At 40.5% G+C, this 24993-nt stretch overlaps 1 protein-coding gene and 1 long non-coding RNA gene across 11 annotated transcripts in view; one reads left to right on the top strand and one right to left on the bottom strand.

The window, feature by feature from the left end:
• LOC140905168 (uncharacterized) overlaps positions 1 to 7979 on the bottom strand; it is a 36994-nt gene extending 29015 nt beyond the window's left edge. Inside the window, exon 1 of the long non-coding RNA XR_012156774.2 lies at positions 7846 to 7979. This is a non-coding gene — a long non-coding RNA (uncharacterized LOC140905168). The remainder of the gene's footprint in view (positions 1 to 7845) is intronic.
• The window catches only part of MON2 (MON2 regulator of endosome-to-Golgi trafficking), a 157517-nt gene continuing 140463 nt past the window's right edge, over positions 7940 to 24993 (top strand). For 4 of the 10 annotated variants that reach the window (XM_073327927.2, XM_073327922.2, XM_073327926.2 and 1 more), the window contains exons 1-2: positions 7940 to 8240; positions 23908 to 23971. In XM_073327927.2, the coding sequence (XP_073184028.1) occupies positions 8130 to 8240; positions 23908 to 23971 (175 nt within the window). In that variant the 5' untranslated portion in view covers positions 7940 to 8129. The remainder of the gene's footprint in view (positions 8241 to 23907; positions 23972 to 24993) is intronic. The other 6 variants (XM_073327918.2, XM_073327920.2, XM_073327921.2 and 3 more) reach the window with 2 other exon arrangements.

Genomic DNA, 24993 nt, shown 5'->3' with positions numbered 1-24993 from the left:
CTATTCCCTTTTTCCAAAACTATTCTGGAATAATTCCATGTGTGGACAAGGCCTTACTCAACAGGTCTGCTCCTGTTGTGTATTCAGAGTCATATCTGCAGACTCTCATAACAAAATCATGCTTTTTACGCCTGTTAATACTGCACAGCCAACGCAGATATGGAAGAATGAGAGAAATTATGTTCCTTCTGAATTGAGCTGAAAATTGAAGATGAAATCAGGTTGAGCCTCACTAACATATGTCCCCAGCTGGAAAAATTGTGCAAGGAGAAGCAGGCATATCCATGCCATTAAGAAGACTCCTGGTCTGCAAGTTATTTTATATTTTATTTACAATATTTGATTCTTTTCTAATTAGTAGATAATACGGTTGGGTCTTTACTTACACAGCACAGAAATTCAGATTTTACACTAAAAAAATTGAATACATAATATAGTTTTCAAAGTTGGAAAACTATTTTTTAACTCAAGTAATAACACTTTTTAGCAATTTTGTTACATTACTGTATTGCTTATAGTTCACTTTTAAACAAAATTGTGTTCTCCCTAGCTGAATGCCACATTTTGCTCTCAACATTTTTTTTAAAGTGTAATTTTACTAAAATTATTTGATTTCAAAGATCTTGAAGCATTTCTTTGAGTGCATATTGCTAGGGCTTTCTATCATTCCAATTGTTTACATTAAAATGAAAAGGAAACATGTACATTGTTTATTTACTGTATTAGAGTTTATATGTATGTGATAATTAAAATTAATAATTTTCCTCAAGAAGTGTTAATAGTGGGCCACAGTGCCTATTGCAGCTGCACAGGTGGGCCTCAGGGGAAAAAGTTTGGGAACCCCCGCGATAAAGGTCTATAAAATCATGAATAGTGTGGAAAAAATAAATAGAGAAGTGTTATTTACCCTTTCACACAATACAAAACCAGGGATCACCTGATGAAATTAATAGACAACAGGTATAATACAAACCAGAGGAAGTACTCTTGCATACAATGCACAACGAACTTATGCAACTCATTGCCATGGGATGTTGTGATAGCCAAAAGTATAGCTGGGTTCAAAAAAGAACAGGATAACTTCCGGGAGGAAAGGTCCATCAATGCTATTAGCCAAAATGGTCAGAACAGAACCCTATGGTTGGGGTGAAACCAAATCTCTGACTACCAGAAACTGGGAGTGGAAGACGGGTGGAGCATTCCAAAATTGCCCTGCTCTGTACTTTCCCCCTGAAGCTGTGGTATGGGCCATTGTTGGAGACAACTACTGGGTAAGATGGACTGTGGTGTGGCCCAGTATGCCAGTTCGTACATGCTCTTATGTTCTTACCCAGAATATCATTTAGCCCACTTGTTAGATGCATTTGGAGTATAATGTCCAGTTTTAGTCACCATAGTTGAAGACAGACACAATTAAGCTGTAGAAAGTTCAGCAGAGGACAAATACAATGCTAACTGAAATGGATGGAATTACATTTTAGATGCAGCACTAAAACAGCTATAGTTAAAGTTTTGTCAGTTTGTATGGATATTAGGAAACTAACAAAATCTGGGATTTAGTCTTGAGAGAGGATGATTTAAAATTAAATGACATGTCTGAAGTATTTAAAGGTAGCTAAAAGATGTTACAAAAGTAAGCTTGATATACCTGAGGTGGTTGGGAAAACTAAAGAGGGAATAAGAATTTAAAGAAGCGTTATATTATAGGAAGTTAATAGACTAAATAAATTTAGTCAACTAGCTCTCAGGAATTTAAGCAAAAGTTGGGTGGCCATATAAATTTTAAGGAGTCCGGAATAGTGGTCATTTTTGTATTTGGGAATAACCTACTACCCTTTCTGGGGGTAAAAGAGGAAACCTTTTTAGCTGTTCAGGTTCCCCTCCTCTCACCCCATATTAGCGATAGGTTTGGAGAGGAGGTTTCTCTGCATAGGGGTGTAACACTGTCCAGAGTGGCTCACAGCTGTGAGTGCCAATCTCCATTCAGACTGTCAGAAAACAAGGCAGATACTTCGAACTGGTGGTATATTCTATCATTAGATTTCACCAAGCCAGTAACAAATCTGCACTCCTGGACAACTATATTAGTCTTACCCTGGAACCACAGACAGTACCCTTAAGCTCTCCAGCCCCTACTTTACCACCCAAACAAACTGGACTTTGTGATGAAAGGTTATTAAAACCAAAATTCACCACACATTAGGTTACTCCCGATCGCTAGGGGCCAGTCACTTATCCCAGGTCAATGGATACTCTTGATCTCACCAAAGACAATGCTGTAGCCAATTTCTCTAGTAAACTAACCAAAGATTTATTAGCTAGGAAAAAGAAATGAGTTATTGAGAAGTTATAGAAGGTAAAATACATTACAGGTGAGTCTAAGTTTATAGTGCAAATGATAGCAGAGATGTAGTATCTGCTAGTTTTCTGTGTCTCAGGTATACCTCTGTCCAATCGCTCAGGATTCCCCCTGTCAGAACCTATCACTTCAGAGATACAGAATCACTCCCAGGGTTTATTTTTATAGGTGTTTTCCCTGGAAAGCAGTTTGTCAAGTGTTCCCATCACAGCAGGGGTCTGCAAATATCCCATACTTTGAAGTTAGCATGCTTCTTCTTTTGCAGCTCCAAGCCTCCAGTCCCATTAGATGGGCAATTAAATTACAGATACATACATAATGCATTTAGTTACAGCAATCCAGACAATCTTTCACTAGTTTTCATGAAGTTTTTGCACTTTAACTAAATTCTCATCCTAATACTAATGCACCTGTGATCTAGGATTATCTAATTATAGGGATACATAATGTAACAACATGTAATCTCATAGCAGACAACAGAATACAGATAGGTGAAGACAATGCCATTAACGTTCCCTAGTTTTCATGAATTTAGAGTAAACGTAATTACCGGGACACATGCCATGTAAATATAATGTGATAACATCCCCCTTTGTTCTACTCCAACAAGTGAATTGGTTCATGCATATTAATACACTTACCATTTCTTTGAAATTCACACACACGTGAAATGACCTATGGCTCCAAACTGAGCTAGTCTATCAGCATCATGGGTGGAGGAGGGGTATCAATCAAAAATAACTTAAATTATTTTGGAAATTTACTTTGGATTGATATGGTGGGGTTGTCATTAAGTCATTTTGGAAATTAAAGACCTATAGTCTGCTTCTGATTCTATACTTTTAAGTACCTAGAAAAAACAGCTGAGTGACAGGTACTGTAGCACAAGAGATAATATGACTGACACTTTAAACATCATGAACTAGTCTACCTTTGATTTACAAGTTGTAATCAAATAGAAATAACTTTCTGTATTGTAACACACACAATACACAAACTGCAGGCAACTATCTTAGAATCAAATGTTTTACATTCCAAGATATTTATAATTACTGTTCCTAAATGCTTTCATTATTGTCTTTAAGCAATATTTTAAAAGGTGAGCTACATTAAAACAACCTGATGGCTAGATTCTGTCATGCTTACTCATGTGGAGTAATACCTTATTCCTTCAGTAGTCCTTGCTGAAGAGTAAGTCACTACTCTATCTGAAAAAAAGAAAAGGAGGACTTGTGGCACCTTAAAGACTAACAAATTTATTTGAGCATAAGCTTTTGTGAGCTACAGCTCACTTCATCGGATGCATTCAGTGGAAAAATCCGATGAAGCGAGCTATAGCTCACGAAAGCTTATGCTCAAATAAATTTGTTAGTCTCTAAGGTGCCACAAGTCCTCCTTTTCTTTTTGCTGATACAGACTAACACGGCTGCTACTCTATCTGAGTTAGGGTGGAAGAATCTGGCTTTAAGGAAAAAGTCATCTGTCTTCCATACAAGCTAATTTTTCAGGCAACCCATAATATTGATTATGGCTGAACTGGATCTTAAAGTGTTTGTCTTTCTTTATTAAACAAAGAGAACATTATTTACTGTAAATTAACATGTACTATATTTTATTACACATTCACCAGCTTGCTTGTTTAGGATATGATGAAACAATTCTTATTCATTACACAATTGTAAGATAGGTAAACATGGCCACATAGTCGTCTTTCCCATATTTTGATTATAGGGATAACAACTGTATGAAAAGCTTGTGTTCAGAAAAATTCCACCCAAAATATCAATTTTCTTTTACAAAGAAAGATACCCTTCATAGTAGCAAACCATTTCTATGGCCCCAAATCTGCAAAGGCTTGCACGTATGCTTAACTTTAAGCATGCAAATAGCCCCAATCAGTGGGATGCTTTGTGTACTTAAAGTTAAGCATATATGTAGTCTTTGCAGTATTGGGGTCTATGTTTCCACAGCAGAGACATGCACAACTAGGAAAAAGAGAAACGGAAGTAAATAATTAAGAAAGCTAACTATCAGAAATACTTGACTGTAGTCATAAATTGTATTACAATTATTTCCTCATTCTCTCTAAGGAAGTCACTGTGTTCTCCTGTGAGCATATAATTTGGAATGGTCTGTAAATTACCATAAAGACTAAATAGCAGGATGTAATAATTTATGCAAGAGAGCTCTTTAGAAACTATTTAGTTAAGTCCTACAGAAGTCAATAGGGCTACTCATGTGTTTATAATTAAGTATACTGGATTAGGGCCTTAGAACTAGGTATCTGATGCTTTCATGTTGTTATGAAACATGCTTTCATGTTAGTATTTCACTAAACAATCTCTCAGTTTAGTGAAATACTATGGTTGAAATCTTGGCTGCCCCCTCCCCCTCTGAAACTAAAGTGAATTTTACCATTGACTTCAATGGGAGCAAGATATCATCCTTTGAGTTTTAAAATGTTTAATGCGTTCATTTTTTCAACACGTAAAATTTTGAAATTAATAGCCAAATGATGCAGCGTATTTCAAACGATATATAACAAAACCTTTTGCTGAACATTAAATATATAAATCAAATCATTCTCTTTAAAGTGACTTTTCAGCTTCTGACCTCTACACTGCATATTGAGATTTTTGTTTTTTAAGTCAGTATTGTTAGTCCAAACACCAATTTCAAGCATGGGGTAAGATGCAGAGAAGACTATTGTATTAGCCTAGATTTTTTTACTATGTACTATTTGGTTAACATTATGTTTCGATAGGAAAAAGAAGAAGAAAAGGGGATGCCAATTTGTGAGAGATACCTTTTATGTTTGGGTGTAAAATAATCATGAGAGTAAACAAGATAAAATGAAATATGGGAGAGCCATTGCCATGACACAGTCAATGCTGCGTTCTGTTTCACACTTCAAGCGGAAATTCATCTTCTTTGTTTTGTATGAAAACCACAGTGTATCTGCTCAAAATTTTCAACACGATCTTTGAGTAAAGCTTGAATTTTCAGAGGAGTTTCAAGAAAATTGGTTACTTAGTTTCCAAATTATTATCAATTAAGAACTGTCCCAAAAAATGTTTACTAAGTCTCATCATTTTTCAGGCCCCTCTAGCTTGAAGTCTACAAACCACAGAAAGTAAAAATATGTATGCAATGACACTTTAGTGGGCTCTCTAGGGTTATGTAATTATTTTGTTAATTAACAAAAGAAAAAGAAAATTAGTGTTTGTTGTCGCAACTGGATTCTTATGCAACACAGATAGCCAACTGTGAAGTAGGGCTGGTTTGAAGGCCAAGACCTCTAAGGAAAAGTTCAGCTGGTTCAGGAGTGAAGCTAAAGTGTTTTCAGTGGGTTCAGAAGTAAAGCTCCTGAACTGGCTAACCAGTTTTATGGAGAACATCATCTTTAACAAAGCACTACCTAGTGTGTAGACTAGAGCAGTGCTACTCAAAGTGATGGTCTGTGGACCGGTGCCGGTCTGCGTGCACATTGGAAAAAAAAATTGCCGGTCCCCCACATCAGATAGCTTGAGAAGCACTGGACTAGTGTATCCTGTTTTTTGTGAAACCATTTAGCTGGCTCAGCACAGAAGCTCCTAGTCTTTGTGAAAATACCCTCAACTCCTACTTTGACGAATAGGGTCTTTGTGAAAGAGCCCAACTGGCTGGGAAGCAGATCCCATTCTTTGTGAAAGGAGCCACTGTTGTGTCACAGATCCCTTCTTAATTAGCAATATACATTATAATTGATTTCTTAAGCACCATTTTTAGCTAATGGAAATCATGGAAAAAAGTTACCAACATGAAAAATTCACAAAGGAAAAGTTTCAGTTTTACAAAGGAAAGAGAAATGTTTCATAGATAGCAAAGGAAAATGAACAGTTTGTTTCATAAAACTTTGACCATCTCTACTTTTGAATGCTTTATATGGGCAATACATTACTAGTTACTGTCACATGCCTCTAGTAAAAAGTTTTCCACAGTATGCATCCGATGAAGTGAGCTGTAGCTCACGAAAGCTTATGCTCAAATAAATTGGTTACTCTCTAAGGTGCCACAAGTACTCCTTTTCTTTTTGCGAATACAGACTAACATGGCTGTTACTCTGAAACATGCCCCTAGTAATGTGCTTTCCCTACAAAACTGGAGCTTAAAACAGTAGAGAAGAGGATTTTTTAGCCTAGTAGCATTTGTGTGGCGTTGCAGAGGAAGATCTTCAACAAGACAGAGACTAATTTCATAAAGAAAAGGATCTTTGTGAAAGTGCCTCTTCATGAAAATGGAACTCCTGAGCTGGCTGGGCAGTTTCATGAATATCTTGTTTTTCATAAATGTGCCCAGCTGCCTCAGAGCAGTGCTGGCCTGTGCACTTTTACAAAGATCTTGTTCTTTTGCGAAACTAGGCACTAGTGTGTTGGCAACCTTTATTTTAACACCTGCCCCCCCAAACTGGGAAATGAATCGTGCAAAAAATATGACTTAAGGTTGCATATATAACATACCTATAATACAAAAAAACAAGGAAATGAAAAAGGAATATAACAATATCTGCCTTCTACTCCTTCACAAAGAGATCACATTACCACTAAAAAACATACACCACACAACCTTAATTTTGCCCCAGTCAATACCAACCAGCCTTTCCCCAAATCACTCAGCAGCATAAAACAGACCCAATCTTCCTCACACTAATCACTCCGCATTGCTCTTGAAAACCAAACTGGCTCATGCTTGGGGAAGGGCAGCTGGGACCGGAGTCTGGCATCTGGATAATGGGGAAGAGCTGGGGCTGCGGTGTGCTGCAGGGCGGGTGGGTCTAGCGAGGCTGGAGGAACAGAAAGCATCCCAAGGCGCGTAGTGGCTGACACCTCAACTTTTAATTCCCTTGCTGGTGGGTTGCAGAGCTCCTGCGACCCTCCCGAGCCCTTTCGTCTGCAGTTCTCATGGCAGGAACGCCAGGCGGGTTGTGTTGCTGACAGCCCCTTTTCCCAGGGTCCTCGGGCACAGGACCCACTGGCCCAGTGGCTAATGCGCCACTGTGTGGTACGTGTATTATAGCTGGAGCCAGCTGAACACGCACCCAGCCTAGTGCGCTGTGGGCGCCGCGGTTACTGTGGGACACGCTATTTCAATAAAATTAAAGGCGGACTAGTGGCACCTTAGAGACTAACCAATTTATTTGAGCATGAGTTTTCGTGAGCTACAGCTCACTTCATCGGACGGAATGCATCCAGTGAAGTGAGCTGTCGCTCCCGAAAGCTTATGCTCAAATGCATTGGTTAGTCTCTAAGGTGCCACTAGTCCGCCTTTTCTTTTTGCGAATACAGACTAACACGGCTGCTACTCTGAAACCTGCTATTTCAAAACGGACCGTCGCCCCGGGGTGCAGGGCTGGGGCTGGCCGGGCCCCTCAGGGACACGCTGACGAAAGGCGCTCGGCATCACTTGTGATCCCCCGCGAGCCCGCCTGGGGCGCGCCCGCAAAGCACCTGAGGGGACGGTCTCCCGCCGCCGGCAGCGACGAGGGGGCAGCACCTCTCCGCGGGTAGGTTCGCAGCCCCGCTCTCCCCGCCCCCGGGCCGTGCGTGCGGAAGTGGGCCCGACGCGGCGGCGCCGCCGCCCGGGATTGTGGGAGCGGGAGGGGACCGACGGGGAAGGTTTCCGGCGCTTTCCCGCAGACGTGTCCGGCCGCGGCCCCGCGGAGCCAGCCGCTGTCCCGGCCCGTCCTTTCGCTGCTGCCGCCCTCGCCGCCTCAGCGCGGGCCGGCGGCGCCATGTCCGGGACCAGCAGCCCCGAGGCCGTGAAGAAGCTGCTGGAAAACACGCAGGGAGACCTGCGGGGCCTGAGCCTGGAGTGTCGGAAGAAATTCCCCCCCGTCAAGGAGGTGAGGGGCTGGGGGCGCCCTCTCCTCAGGCCCTGGGCCAGAAGGGGGTGGGGCAGCGTCCCGTCTCACCCCCTGCCCAGGGAGCCCCCTCAGCTAGGCCGGCGCCTGGGAGGGGCAGGGGGGCCCGGGCTGCGGTGTGCGTGAGTGCGTGGTGGGTGTGCTGAGCCCGCCAGTGCTGGGCCGGTGCCGGGTGCGGGCCGGTAACCCGGGTTGTGTTGCTGACAGCTTGGGTCTGTCTTTGCTCCGGTTTATAAACCGTCGGGAAGCTCTGGTGCTTCGAGTTGGATTTGGAACTTTTTAAGCCTAGTCTCTGCCCAGAGGTGGGTGTTTGGGGGGGGAGGGCTGGAGTTTCGTTCAGACTAGTTCAGCAGCTGAGCTCACGTAGTGTGTTGAAAAATGCTGCTTGTCGTCCCCCCCCGCCCCACCAAAAAAGTCTTATGGACTTTTCATAATCAGTTCAGGTGAGGGTTGAAATATGAAATTTAGCAGGGAGATAACCCTTAGAAAGGAGAAATGACTGAATGATTTGATGAAATTTGCCTGAAGCTTGCCTGAGTTATGAGGCTTTGCACATTTTGCACATATATTGTAAATATTTAACAATAGCAGTATTTTTAACAGGAGTCACCTATGGTAAAAGAAAGGGAAGGTAGGCTGCATTAGGTGTATATTGCTAATTTAGGCCCTGGTACTGTGGGGGCAGATCCCTCTGCTTCCATGTCACCCCATTGACTTTCATGCGGCTTCATATATGTACAGGGTTCCAAATTCGCAGATCTAGTTGTGACGCTGAGGTGTTATCTGTGGAGTGGATGTGTACATCTCCCCAGTGAAGTTTGTCTCCAAATTCAGTGTAGTTTGTTCAGAACCACTGAAATCTTTGTCAGCAGGTAAAGTTATCCATGATGCCAGGCGCACACTAAGAGAATCAGAGCTCTTCATGAACTCTTTCTTTGGGCATGTGCTTTACGTATCAACAAGTTGTTTTCATTTCAGGTGAAGGACCTTATTTTCTTAAAAAAAAAAAAGCTTTGTTTTTTATTCATGAAATTTCTACTTTAAGATAATAAATTTGGTTCCATTCTGAAATCAAAATTAAGGTTGCAAATGCAATCTTAGACATCGTCAACTTCAAAATCATGCTTGTCCGAATTTTTTACCTCTTTTCTTAACGTGTCAAGATTACTATAGCTGAAAGAGAGAGGATTTTCCTTTTTTTATTATTTTATGCATTTAACAATATTTTGTGTGTAGTTAGTTTTTCCTTATTTCACCTTGGTAGTCTGTCACTTCCCATTTTTTGTGGGTTTTTCATACACGAACAAGAGGAGGAAAAACACACTTAAAACCGTAAAAAGGATTGTAAAACCACAAAAACTGAAAGGTTGTGTTACCTGAAACAGCTAATTTCTTTTGACTACATTGACAGTGTCTCTTTAACTGTGCTTCATTTTGCATATGTAGTAATGATGTAGTCTCTAATCACATGATCATATATCTCAGATAATACCATGTCATAACAATTTTTCATTCTCATTGTAAAGTGCTTAGTGCAGGGGTTCTCAAACTTCATTGCACTTTGACTCCCTTCTGACAGTAAAAATTACTACAGGACCCCAGAAGGGGGACCGAAGCCTGAGCCTGCCCAAGCCCTGCTACCCTGGGGTGGAGGGGCAAAGCCAAAGCCCCACTGCCCCAGGCTGGGGGGCCAAAGCCGAAGCCCAAAGGCTTCAGCCCCAGGCAGGGGGCCTGTAACCTTAGCCCTGCTGCCAAGGGCTGAAGCCCTCGGGCTTGGGCTTTGGCCCTGGCCCCCAGCAAGTCTAAGCTAGCCCAGGCGACCCAATTAAAATGCAGTCGCAACCCACTTTGGGGTCTCGACCCATAGTTTGAGAACCTCTGGTTTAGTGAATGAAGCAGAGCTAATTGTTAAACATTTTGTCTGAAAATTAATCTATTTGTCTGACTTAGAGTAATACCCCAACATATAACATGTTGCATGGGAATCTAGGTTGCAGACATTTTTTTATGATATACTGTTTTACTTGAGAAATAATATGTGATCATATATGTTTGCATTGTTGTTGTAGTTACTTCACCTTGAATGGTATCTTAGAATATGTATATGCAGCGTCGTCCCAGGATGTTACAGAGACAAGGTGGGCGAGGTAATATGTTTTATTGGACCAACTTCCGTTGATGAGAGAGACAAGCTTTCAAACCACACAGAGCTCTTCTTCAGGCCAACTTCTCTCTCACCAACATAAGTTAGCTCCAGTAAAAGATTGTACGTATATCACCCGCCTGTGTCTCTTAGGTTATGTTTTAACTACTTAGGGATTATATTTAGTTGTGACGCTATGGGTATGTATACACTGCAATTAAAAACCCGCGGCTGGCTTGTCGCTTGTGTCAGCTCACTCGGGCTAAGGGGCTGTTTAATTGCAGTGTAGATGTCTGGGCGTGGGCTGTGGCCCAAGTTCTGGGACTCTCCCACCTCACAGGTTCTAGAGCCTGGGCTTCAAGCCGAGCCCAAACATCTGCATTGAAGTTAAACAGCTCCTTACCTCAAGCTCCAAGCCCCATGAGCCCAGTCAACTGGTACGGGCCAGCCATGGATTTTTAATTGCAGTGTAGACATTACCCTATGAGAAGGTTTCCCAGACCTGAAGAAGAGCTCTGTGTAGCTCAAAAGCTTGTCTTTTTCACCAACAGAAGTTGGTCCAATAAAAAATATTACCTCAGAGAATCATTGTGTTTGCTAATCTGTGAGGTTGAGAAACCTTGGAATTGCTTCAATTATGAATAGCTGTGGCATGAGGAGGAGAGAAATCATGAAGCACACTCTTCATCTCCCCCCTCACCCCCACCCCCAAATCTTAGATGCTTTTTCACAGCATATGTAAGAGCATGTATCCTGAAGCTCCAACAGTTCAGCCAGCATCATTATTCTTTATTCTAGGCTTATACGTTTTTGTAGACCAATAGAGGTGTACCTGGTGATTTACTAGGTGATGTCACTTACAATGACATTTGATTCTGGGCGAAATGGGTTGTACAAAAAAACAAACAATCAATCAAAAATTCTAATGCCTTGAGCATACATTGCTGGCAATATTTTGGGTATAGTTAATGTGCTATACTTAACCTTTCTGTAATTCAGGTGTTCTCAAACTTCATTGCACCACGGCCCCCTTCTGGCAACAAAAATTACTACATGACCCCAGGAGCAGGGACCAAAGCCTGAGCTTGCCCGAGCCCTAGTGCCCCAGGGCTTCAGCCCCAGGCACCAGGGTCTGTAACCTAAGCCCCGCCACCCAGGGCTGAAGCACTTGGGCTTTGGCTCTGAGCAGTGGGGCTCGGGCTTTGGCTTCAGCCCTGGGCCCCAGCAAGTCTAATGCCAACCCTGGAGACCCCATTAAAATGGGGTCGCAACCCACTTTTGGATCCTGACCCACAGTTTGGTAACCGCTGCTGTAACTGAATGGAAAAAAACATCAATTTGCTATTGAAGTTGACATTCAGACTGTACCTTGTGTTTTTTTTCATTTTTGGCTGTGTCATGTAATGGTTTACAAGTCTTATTTGTATCTCTATAGATTTACACTATTACACAGAGGTGTTTTGAAAAAGAAAAATATATTCTGAGGCCGAAGAATGATGTGATGATCATAAAGTTGTGAAATGCCTCATCAGTTTTTATTGGCAAAGTTAATTACACTGATGCAGAATTTACTCCAGTTTACTACAGAATTCTATTTCTGTACTATAGGTCTATATACAATATATATGTTTATCATTTGCTATAATTATTATTTTGTTTTTAACATATTAGGCTTGGTAGTCTTTGTCCTTTTTTGGCAGGAAGTAAATACTTAACTTCTAAATTTGGATTGAACTGCATGGTATTAATAACCCAAAACACAACTAACCACTATTTGAACCTATAGGTGTTGCAGTGCTAATGCTGGGTGTTAGTGCAAAATGAACTGATAATGTTATTTGTAATTATTTAATCAGAGCGAATGATCTGGCAGCAAATAATTTGGCAGGTGTGCTACCAGTACTATAGAGTTAATATTAAACAACATGCTTATTTGGATTTGGCAATTACCACATTTTTAGCTATTAGGGAATTGGAATTAGGAATATTGTTTTATCCTGGTGTTTAAAATAGTTATTGGATTAATTTGTGTGACCACTGACTTTCTAAGTATTAGAAGAAATATAAGTTAAAGAAATATAAGTTAAGCAACTTCAGCTACACAAATAACGTAGGTGAAATCGACATACTTCAATCGACTTACCGTGGTGAGTTAACTGCTGCCTCTCCCCCATCAACTCTCCCTGCGCCTCTCGCTCTGCTGGAGTACAGGAGTCGACAGGAGAGTGCTCAGGGGTCGATTTATCACGTGTAGTCTAGTTTGACTCATCTAGACGTGATAAATCAATCCCCACTGGATCCATTGCTGCCCGCTGATCTGGCGGGTAGTGAAGACATACCCTTATTGAATTTCATCCTATTTTGTCCACATCATTTTGAATATGAATCCTATCCTCCAAAGCACTTTCAACCTCTCTTAGCTTGGTATCATCCACAAACTCTCTATACAATTATCTAAATAATTTATGAAGATATCGAACAGAACCAGATCTAGGACTGATCCCTGAGAGACCCCACTAAATATGCCCTTCCAGCTTAACTGTGAACCACTTATAACTACTTTCTGGGAATGGTTTTCCAGTCAGCTATGCACCCACCTTACAATATCTCCATCTAGGCTACATTTCCCTAGTTTGTTTGAGACATTTATGTGAGACAGTACCAAAAGCCTTACTAAAGTCAAGATATCACATCTTCTGCTTCCCTGATAGCCACAAGGCTTGTTACCCTGTCAAAGACAGCTATTATGTTGGTTTGACACCATTTGTTTTTGACATTTTGACAATTTGCTGTTACTTGTCACCTTATTTCTAGGTGTTTGCAAATTGATTGCTTAATTATTTACTCCATAATGAGTGAAAGTAAAAAGGTTCTATTGGTATCTCCTGTATTTTAGGGTGACTTCTGCTGAAATAACTTGGAACAGCAGACATTAGGGACAAAGTCATTGTTCAAATACTCTTCCTTTTCTTTGCTTTCTTTGTCTTGTTCCAGACTGTCCCTTAACATAAGTTAGAGAAAAGGAGTACTTGTGGCACCTTAGAGACTAACAGATTTATTTGAGCATAAGCTTTCGTGAGCTAGAGCTCACTTCATCGGATGCATTCAGTGGAGAGACATGGTGAGCGAGGTAATCTTTTATTTGACCAACTTCTATTGGTGAAAGAGACAAGCTTTTGAGCTACACAGAGCTCTTCTTTCCAGACCTGAATTAACATAAGCTACCATTCTTGAATAGTAGTACTTTCCCAGTTGAGTCAGCATCTGCATGAATTGAAATGGAATTACACAGTTTTAGAGTAAGTTCAGATTACTGTATTTGAAAGCCACTATGCAAGAATGCAGCCAGAGTTGTGGTGAAAGGAAATCCTGCAGGATAACAGGAAAATGAAGGAGGACATAGAATTCTCACTTGCAAATTAACTCTCTGCATGTATTTTTTTTAACTGATAGTTTTAAATTCATTTCTATTCATAGTTGTTTGAAATACCTTCAAAAAAAGCTTAAAATATTTTTATACTTTCCATATAACAATTTTTTCATCCTTGTGTCTGATTGTGTTCCTTTCTTCAACATTAAATGTTTAATTCTCCTGGTGTCTCTTGTTCACCCACCTTTCTTACCCACTTTCATTTGGAATGGAGCAGAAACGGACATAACTGCTTTTGTTGATGAGTTTCTTTGAGTTTTATAGAACTTTTCAGCCTGCTAAAATATTGTTTTGGAATCAGTATTGTAGACTGATATCACCACAGATCTGGGGAGAAGGTTAGGGCCTATTCTGCAACCATTTATTCATATAAATAAATCTTGCTTCAGCAAGTAGTCCTATTGACTGAGTAAGGGTTGAAGAATTAGGCCCTGAACTGCTGTAGGACCAAGAAAGGGAGTGCAAACTTGGTGGGGGAGTTGTTTCACTACAGTGGAAATGATATGGTTTTGCTGTGCAAAAGGACAGAATTGGGTGAGCCTCTTCATGAGCTCCTTCTGTGTTGCTTTGAACAAGGAAATGTGGGAGGATCGGGAGCCAGGCTTATAGATGTGTCAACATACACACAAAATGGTTCCACAACAGTCCTTTGTAGTAGTTGTAACAATAATACCTAGCTGTTATATGGCATTTTACATCAGTAGATCTTAAAGTGCTTTACAAACCAGGTCACTATTGTTATCTCTGTTTGACAGATGGGAAAACTGAGTCAGAGAAGTGAAATGGCTTGGTGAAGGCCACAGTCAGCTAACTTTAGAATTAGGGACTTCCTGACTCAACTTTAGTGCTTATTTTTGTGAACCATTCTGCCTCCTGTCCATCAACTCTGTCTTAAGTGTCACTCGAGTTAAAACTCGAACTTTGATTGAGAATGTTGCCAGCCTTTGTTGGTTTGTAAAACTTCTAACATTTTAAACATAATGGTAGGTGGAGCATATGGGGAAGCCTAAATTCTTTCCATTGTACTGTAACAGGTAGGCAAGGCCCTTCAATTTTTGTTTTTATTTGTCTAACATTTCATGGGAATTTATTAGTGCTTGTTACAAAAATTTTAAAAAGTGAAAATTACTACAAAAATTAACTTCACAGCTTTCTGGGTAAATATCAAGGTAAATATTGGGAGACAGGAGAACAGAAAGAAAGCAACAACTAGAGAAAAATACAAATATTGAAAGTAAAAGCAGTTTAATGATGTGATTTATTTCATGATCTGTACATTAAAGGTATGTGCATATATGCACTTATATGGATGAGTCTTCCACTACATTGCCGTACTTTAATGATAGCCTTGCATTTACACTTAGATTAATTTATTAACATAAATATATCTTCCTAATGTTGTGTTTTGGATTTTTGTCATACTCAATATTTTTGTGTACTTGAGTGTTCCACAATTTGGGTGAAAATCAGTAAAAATTAAATAATGGCTTTTATAAACCCCGGAAATTTTTTTGATTAAAAATTTGTAAAAAACTGAAAATGAAAGGCCTTACATGTAGGGACAATAGATCATGGCCAACATCTCAATATACACGCAGAAGGCAACAAGTCACCAGAGAATTGTGCTTTCTGTAGCTCACATCATCAGGAAGACATAATCTCATTCTGCATTAACTGTAGCTTCTGAATGGTCTTCAAATATAACCCCATGCTAAGCATGTTGTGGTAATCCAGTCAGAACCTGTACAAACATACATAGCTATTGCATCTTCCACACTAAAGTTTGGGGGCACAAATGAAAATATATCAGACTCTTTGAGAAAGATGAGAGAAAAAATCTCTTCAGAATCTCACATTTATCTTTGTGCAGATAAATGATTGTCTAGTGCCAGTCTTTGGTATTTCTTCAGGTAGGAGTATAGTAGTTTGAACAATCCCTCCCACTCACCAGGACCATAAGTGTGTTGGCTGGATTGTGTAGACGATGGTTTCAAAGACTGCTGTTAGTATAAAAGAACTAGATGCCTGATCTCTGCCCATAACTACAAAGTGACTAATGTATTCTGTGTGCCATGCCAGGGAAAAAGCTAGAATAAAAGGGGCCAGGGGAAATGACTAACCTCCCATTGACTTCTGTGGGGCCAGGATTTCACTGTAGATTGCACCAAAATGGCTTCTCAATAACTTATTTAAAATCAAAAGTTTAGAAACATGTCTGTAGAACTAGCAAGATTACCAGCATAAAGAATTCTTCATCATTGGCCTAACAACCATTTGTTTGAGGAACCTGGCACCTAGCATTCCCTTTCCTTTTCCCAAATCTTATACTTTGTTCTTGTACAACATTCAGAGAATTGAACCATTTTATTTTATCCGAGCAGCTAAAACGTTTTGTCTGTGACCTGGCCGCATCTTTTCCAGGTTCCTTTGCACCAACATCATCCCCTTCTAATCCACACAAAATGCAGCTGCTAAAATTATCTTTCTTGTCTGATAATACTAACATTTAGATCAGAGGTGGGCATACTACGGCCCGCGGGACCATCCTGCCTGGCCCTTGAGTTCCCAGCCGGGGAGCATATCCCCTAGCCCCTCCCCTGATGTTCCCCCTCCCTTGCAGCCTCATCTCGCCGCGCCGCCAGTGCTCTGGCCCGCTGCTCCTGCTGCACAGCACGGGTGGCGTGGCTGCCAGCTCCTGCTGCTCTGAGTGGCATGGTAAGGGAGCGGAGGTTGGATAAGAGGCAACCCTAAGGGGATTGGATAAGGGGCAGGGGACAGGGAGCAGGAAGCGGTTGGATGGAGCGGAAGTTCTGGGAGGGGGCGGTCAGGGAACGGGGGAGGTGGGGGGATTGGATAGGTGTGGGAGTCCCAGGGGGGCCTGTCAGGGGGCAGGGGTGTGGATAGGGGTTGGGGCAGTCAGGGGACAAGGAGCTGGGGGAGGGGTGCATAGGGAGTGGGGTTCCGGGGGGCAGTCAAAGGACAGGGAGCAGGGGTGTTGGATGGGGGTGGGTCCTGGAAGGGGGCAGTCAGGGGGTGAGAAGTGGGAGCGGGTGGATAGGGGGCGGGGGCCATGCTGTTTGGGGAAGTACAGCTTTCCTTACCTGGCCCTCCATACAGTTGCGCAATCCCGATGTGGCCCTCGGGCCAAAAAATTTGCCCACCCTGATTTAGATTGTAATTATTAGGTTTCAGTGTTGGCACACCTTTGATATTTGAGCAGATCATACATCTGTTATACTTTTTTTTTTTTGCAGCCTGTGTGCAGGCTCAAGAAGGTATTATTTCAGTTTACATTTGGCTCATGTTTAGAATGCTTTGTTCACAACCTTAATAGCTGCAGACTTGGACTTGAAAAATTAAATTCTTCTTGGGTTTTGCAGCAAAGTCTACAGCTATTGAAATCTACTGGGCCCTAAAATAGTAGAATAATCTGTTTTGATGATTCTTGAGAAGACAGGCTTGAGTAAATACTTTGTGTTTCAGAACGCATTATGAATGATGAAAAGTTTAAAACATCTGAATGCGAATATTAAAAAATTCAGAACACATTTGGAAGTAAAATATGTAGCTGGAATGATGTATAAAAGCAAAGCTACAATAACATTTTCTAAGAAAAAGCTCTAATTCAGGATATCTGTGAGATTTAATATTATGGAAATATATATGCATATGATTGGACATTTCTGCATAATAGTCACATCATTAATCTCATTTCCCATACCACAGTCATATCTTGAAATAGTGTGAACACATTGCTGTTGTCTTATTTATTTATTTTAATATGGCGATATACCTATCTCATAGAATTGGAAGGGACCTTGAAAGGTCATCGTGTCCAGTCCCCTGCCTTCACTAGCAGGACCAAGTACTGTCCCTGACAGATTTTTGCTCTAGATCCCTAAATGGCCCCCTCAAGGATTGAACTCTCAGCCCTGGGTTTAGCAGGCCAATCCTCAAATCACTGAGCTATACCCCCCCATCTGCAATAAAATAATGACTTATAATTTATGGTCATTTTGGGTCATTTTGTTGAATACAAAATGAAAACTACACTTTAAACAAGAGTCTGTCTTCCTAACCGGGGGCAATAAAACAATATCCAATCACTGGACAAGAGAAATAGTGTTAAATTGGCAAAAACTGCTCTTTTTTTAATCAAACAGTACGTGTTATAGTAAGTATGAAAATGATCCTAAATAATATTGAACATCCCCATCCAGTCTTAATGTTTAAATTGCAGTGTGTGTAATGTTTTACTACCATAAGCTATCAGCACTGAAAGTGCTAAAGGCCTTTTCTTAAAAAAAAAAAAAAAAAAAAGAGAGAGAGAGTGATTTTGATTTCACTTTTCTCTAGTAAGAGCTATAAACCTTAAGGCAATTTTGAGGCTCTAGAGGTGACCCAGCAGTCTAGTCAAATTGCTAAGACACAAATTACCATTTAAATTCCTGGTGGTAGAGATTTTTTGAAATGCTTTCTTTGTCCCAATTATTAAGTCTGAGCAACTGGAGGAGTTGGTGTCACATTGCATCCTTTGTAATATCAGACAAATCTTGAATAAAAGCCCACAACCCTTACAGGTATTTTCGCTAATATCTTAAATATTTTGTTTGTGGGCATTTTTAGTTGCAGGTTGCTGGAAGTTGCAGTTCTTTACTGCATATGCTAGACATAGTCACAGGCCTGCTAGATCTATTATAAGTTCACAATCTCTTTGCATATCAGGAAATTAAGGAGCAACTTCTAAGAGTAACTGTAGTTTAGGTTTGTCAATGGTAGGAAGTTTTTGCACATTAACTGTACCATATGGGAAGGAGAATAACTATACCGGTATAAGTCACATTTATACCGATCCATGCTAGTGTAGTGGTCACCAACCCGTCGATTGCAATGGACAGGTCGATCCTGGGGACTCTTCCAGTCAATCGCAATCTTTGGTGGTATAGTGGGGCTGCCACTGGAAGTGGCCAGCACACCCCCGCAGGAAGGGGTCTCCACATACTGCTGCCTGCCTGCAAGCAGCGCCCTTGCAACTCTCATTGGCTGGGAACAGGGAACTATGGCCAATGGGATCTTTGGGGGCAGTGAATGCATAGAGGGGCAGCGCGCAGAGCCACAGACCCCCCGTTCCCCATACCAGGTATGTACCTATAGAGGTATGTTGGCCCCTTCTGGGAGCAGTGTGGGGCCAGGGCAGTCAGGGAGCCTGTCTTAGCCTTGCTGCGCTGCCGATTGGGAGCTGCCCATAGTAAATGCTACCCAGTGGGAGGCCACACCCCAGCCCTGAGCCCCCTCCCGGAGCCAGCACCCCGAATCCCCCCCTGCTCCAGCCCTGCCCCCCTCCTAGAGCCAGCACCCCATACCCCCTCCTGCACTCCAACCCCTGCCTCAGCCCTGACCTGCCTCCCAGAGCCAGCACCCTACACCCCAACACTCGGCCCCAACCCTCCTGCACCCAAACACATCCCCAGAGCTTGCACTTCTCACCCCCTCCTGCACCCCATCCACCTGCCCCAGGCTCAGCCCAGAGCCTCCTCCCACACTGTAAACTCCTTGACCTTAGTCTGGAGCCCACACCCCCTCCCAAACCGCAACCACTACCCCAGCCCAGTGAGACTGAGTGAGGGTGGGGGAGAGTGAGTGATGGAGGGGGGGTTGGATGGAGTGAGTGGAGGGGGTGGGGCCTCAGGGAAGGGGCAGGATAGATCCTGGGTTGCCCTTAGATTCAAAAAGTGATTTTGGGCTTTAAAAGGTTGGAGCCCACTGTACTAGGGCTTTTACTGGTCTAATGGTATCAGTAAAAAGCACCACTAACTGAAATGGTTACACTGGTAAAGCTTTGAAGTGTAGACCAAGCCCTTACTCCCTGCATTCTTTTTTTGGGCTATATCTAAGACTGCTATCAACAGATTGTGTTTACTGTCATGGTAACTTTTGATGAGGTGGAGAGATCATTGCAACTGAAATGAGATTATTGATTCACTTCATATAAACTCAGGCACCCAACAGATTGCTCTGGCTGTGACCAAACAGCGAGAATCTATCTCTGTAATCTAAGGTCCCTGCACACTATATACATATAACTTCTCCCAACCCCCATCTCTTAATTCTTGTAGCAAAATCATGAAATTAAAATCAATAATACTTACTGCATATTCCTGGAATATTCCTTTAGCCTAATACTTCTAGTTTGAGGTAGCTGATTGAGAATACCTAACACTTCAGTCAGTTGGCTTTCCCAGTCTCTATAGTATCATGGGAGTTGGCTCCTATCATAGTAGCATCTGCATATATCAAAATACTAAAATTGCACAAAAATTAAATATAAAAGATACCCCATTAAACCATTACAACCGTGAGTGCTATTCGCTACAGAACATATGTAGCAATAAAGATCTTATGTTACCACCTTGAAAGCCTGACACTTTACCCTGTTTGAATGAATTTGGTAGAGGAAGATCATGTTTGTGCTATTGACTGCAGTACTTTATCAGCAGTGCTGGCAGTCCTCTGCAACAGAGGCTATTAAACTCTTTCATAGGGTGGACCAAACATGTAACAGATCCTGTGGCCCAGGGACCACCTCCTCCTCCTATTTGTAATCACCAAGACTTCCTGTTTATAATTTGGGACCATATATTGATGTTCTCCGTATTAAAGACACTCGATTCCATATTTCCTGGTAAGTGTAGTGAACCACTAGGTAGACAGAGAACAAAGTAACTTAAACTAAAGCTTGTGTGTCATGCTGCATACAGTCAATAATTCTTTTTGATCAAAGTATATATCTTCTATTTTTAAAAAGAAACAAGCAGTGATGCTTTAAAATTAGTTTCATTTGTAAACATACTGGATATATAATAAAATAATTATAGTTAGCAAAGTCATATTATAGCTAGCAAAATAAACATTAATTCTTTCCTGCTAATAGACAATTGCTCATAAATTGGAGTTAGAGCACTAGAAATTTAATTTTTTGTAAACTTTTAGTACATGGTTAGTTTTTCAATAAAATATTCATATATCAGTATTCTTTTGCTTGTCACATGTAGTAATAACAATATAAGTGTAGACAGTTTGATTAGTTTGGGCATTGTTTAGTTTTTTTAAATGATCATCTAACTTACTCTATTTCTGTGAATGAGAAAAATAAAGTATTCTGGTATTAAGAATGGCAGTAAAACATCTTGCTTTGTTCTCAACAATTTTTTTTTGTTTGTTTTCATCTAATTTTGTTCTGAAATATCTGCTATTTTTATACAGACATTGCAGAGCTTTGTAACCAGTTCAGGGGCATTACACTATAACGTTGTTTATTCCATTTTCCCAGCAAAGTATGGTAGCGTATGTGAACATCTTGTATCCACGGAAAGATTTCATTTTTCTTTGATTCAAATTGAGTTTGTCACTGCTGGCAGGAAAGAAATCAATTGCCAGAAGATGTGATGAGGTTTAGTTTGAAGATAATTGAAGTCAGACTGTGACAAGTAAATTCTTCATATTAATTAATAGAAACAATATAATGTGACAAGGTACTCCTAATTAGCCTGGCTTTTAGAACTGTAGCAGAACAGAGATGACTTCCTGAAAAATTTAAACATTTCAGCAAATGAAGTTAAGATAGTTAAAATAAATAAGAGTGTGTGTTCTGCAGTTTAACCTGAGATAATATATCTGCACATCGGTTTATGGTCATTACTGTACGTCAGTTCAGGTATGAGTTTTTGAAATATAGGAAAGTGGTGTTCAGCGCAGCTTATTTCCATTCCCAAAACTTTCAGGAATAAATTGAAATTTAACAGAGTATAAGACTTGATGCATACTTCTACCATTTTCTTACTTGGACTTAATTGACAAAACTTGTAGATAGATAAAGGCATGTATTTAGAATTTAGGTTTTGTCTGAAAAATAAAATACATACAGTTCTTTGTAAGTTTGCAGTAGTAATATAAAATTAATTACAATGGCTCTCTTAAATTTACACTGTCAACTTAAAAAAAAAAAAAAATCACACTTCAGCCCCAGTTCTGCTGAAGTCCTGAGACCAGCTGCCCCCAGGCAGAAGCCAGAGGTGATGTATGGGGGGGGCACGTGGAGTCCCATCTCCCCCACCCCGCCCCGATTTTTCCGCTCAGTCACATGGTGCTGCTGGGCCCCATGTCCCTGCATGGCAGCTGCTGTAGCTGGCAAGCTGGGAGCTGCAGGAGAACAGCTGCTTTTGCTGTTGCCTCTCCCCATGGAGCTAAAGCAGTGTCTCCTCCCTGCAGTTCCCAGCTGTTTGCTGTTGCTTCTCCACATGGAGCTAACACCTGGGAACTTCAGGGAGGAGCTGCTGAAGGTGGGGGGGGGGTGTTCCTGTGGGGGCATGACTCAAGCTTTTTGGGGGGGCAACGAACCTTTACATTGTGCTCTTCCCCCCACCTCCCCCGAGCAGGCACTAGTCATCTCTGGCAGAAGCTCCTAGACTCCCACCACAGGGCAGAAGCCCTGAGCTCTCCAGCACCCCAGACTGGTAGGTGGAGAATGGGGAGGGCGTGGGGGGGCTCAACTGTAAAATTGCCACATACAGCTCACAAGCTGTGGTTTGGCCACCCCTGTACTATGTCTGTAAACAATTATTTAAGCAATTATATAGCTCAATATACATTTATTCAGATTAATTTGTACACTTTTTATTATGCAATAAAACCGTGAATAATGTATTATTTACTAGATTTTTTTTTTTTACTTGTGATTTGTCATGCGCTGTATTTGGATGGAACTGGAATTAAGTTAAAAATGCACCAAAAATTGATTTTTTTAAAATTTTTTTAATTAAAGAAAACTACCTTATGTGCTGGATAGATAAGGAGGATAAAAGTTAATCAAAATATGTTTTGTATTTAAAACTGTTTTTTTTTTTAAAACAAAGAAAGTATTTGTAATTTAGTGAATTGAACTGAGTATTTCTGATCACCATGTCCTTCAAGGCTTTAGAAGTAGTAGATCTCATCCTCACACTTAGTGTTTATGGATAAATTGGAAGAGAAAAAAAACAAGCTTTCCTGCTTTTTCAGCTGCCTGTTGTTTTCTCAACTTTAAATGAACTAGTCATTGAACTGAACTAGTTGAATAACTGAAATGAAGAAAATATTTTCTCTGCAATTGCAAAAGGCTGTCAAAAGCTAGTTTACAGCTTCAGCAAATTCTGGTTCTCGTGCTAGTCAGTGATGTCCATGAGTTCATTGGTTTAACTTTAAAACTTTGGCAGCAAACATGTACTACTTAATATTAATTAAATTTAAATGCTTGTAATAGATTATAATAAGGGTAGGCCTTAACACGAGGAGTTATAATTTCATATTAATTTTAAATACATGTATTTTTAAAAGACGTTTATTTGATTATTACATTAAACTAAAGTAACACTTATATTGAATTAAAGATGAAAAATAGTCTAATTTGATGAAGTATCTCTTGTAGCATTTCAGAATGTTTTGATATACACCGCCTGCAGATCTTGTAACTATGTTGCATGATTGTTTTGGGGTTAAAGCTGGAAGTTTTGTCAGCTGATTCTAGTTTGACAACAGCCAGTTTTCCCATTGCTTCTCCAACATCAGCTGCTGCATCTAACAGCAGTGGACAGGTGTGTTAGCTGAATGCTACTGCTAAAATGATCAGTGAAAAAAATGCTGCTGATTATATTATTAGGTTTTGAGTCAGTGTTTCAGCTGAGATGAATGGTGCAATTTATACGTCCTAGCAATTGTCATGCTGTTAGAAGACTTGGGAAGTCTACATTATACAGATTTTGTTTGGCAGAGATTATCTTTGTAACCATGAATTCACTTTCTTTTTTAAAGTTGAGATTCTTGATCACAATTGTGTGGAGAGAGATGGAGATTGTGGCTGCAGAATTTCAGAAAGCACAAAGCCCTCACTGTCAGATTGGTTGTACATACTGAGAATACAACAAAACTGCACTGATGTTTGCAGTGTTACAATTTTCATTAACCATAGATAACTTCTCTTTCTTTTCAGATAATGTAGACGTAAAGTAGCTGCTGAACTAATTGTTATCTCTTGCTTATAGGCTGCTGAATCAGGAATAATAAAAGTTAAAACGATAGCTGCAAGAAACACCGATATTTTGGCAGGTAATTATATACAATAGCAATACAGTTGGGAAATGTGTTTTGGGTCACTGAAAGCAAAACTTTTTTTAAAGATGTTTCAGATATGTAAAATAATCTTTCAGGTTTTTAGAACACATGGCATCAGTAATATGCTACTGTTTGGTGCATAGCAAAAAAACCACAATAATGTTGGAATATTTTGTAGAATACTTGCATTTCCTTCTGTTACTATATTTGTTAGTGAAGGGCTCAAAATTTTCTACTCCTGGGGGGATTCTGCCCCCCAAAATTAAAAATTTTGCAAAATTCTGCATATTTTGTTAAAATGATGCAATATAATCACACTGGTTTCCATTGTTTTGGTAATTTATTTATACTACAATACAGAAAAAAGTCAAACTATTCAGCATTTCCTAAACACATGAAAGTTAAGTTACAAACACTTAGTAACTAATACCCTGCATTCCAGTTATAATTCTGGATTTTCATTTAAATTACATTACAGAACATCAAACAGGGAGGGGAGAAAAAAAGGAGAATGTCATTTTAAATTGCTCAGACTTCCACACATGAAAGTCATACAGTTTTGCTAATCATTGTCCTGGACCTGGCTGGGTACTTTGGGAAGTGCTTGGTTCTGACTGTCCTGACATTTTATTGGCTGGTAAATGTTTTATTTGCCCTCAGTCTTTTTTTTAATGGGTGAGTAAAATCCTGAGTTGTAATCTAAACCTACTGTGCCACTTTGGCACAGGAAAAACATGAGAAAGCACATAGATCTTCCTAGCTGATTCCCTCACTGTCATTTATAAGGCTTTACCTGACTCTGGCAATGTAGGGGCCTTAAAACTTTTACAGGTGTTATGCTCCTAGGGGAACTGACTGAGAATGGGAACAGTTATCTAACACGAGGAACATTAACAATGTTATTAGGCAGGCAGGCTGTTACATTTCAGCCTCAGAGAATGGGGTCAATTAAATATCAGGCAGGCTGCTACATTTCTGCCTCGAGCATAATAAAAAGCCCTGCCTCTCCCTTATCC

This window comes from Lepidochelys kempii, chromosome 1, assembly GCF_965140285.1.
Source record: "Lepidochelys kempii isolate rLepKem1 chromosome 1, rLepKem1.hap1, whole genome shotgun sequence".
NCBI lineage: Eukaryota > Metazoa > Chordata > Testudines > Cheloniidae > Lepidochelys > Lepidochelys kempii.
The sequence above is the reverse complement of the archived record's forward strand: the minus strand, read 5'-3'. Positions and strand labels throughout refer to the sequence as shown.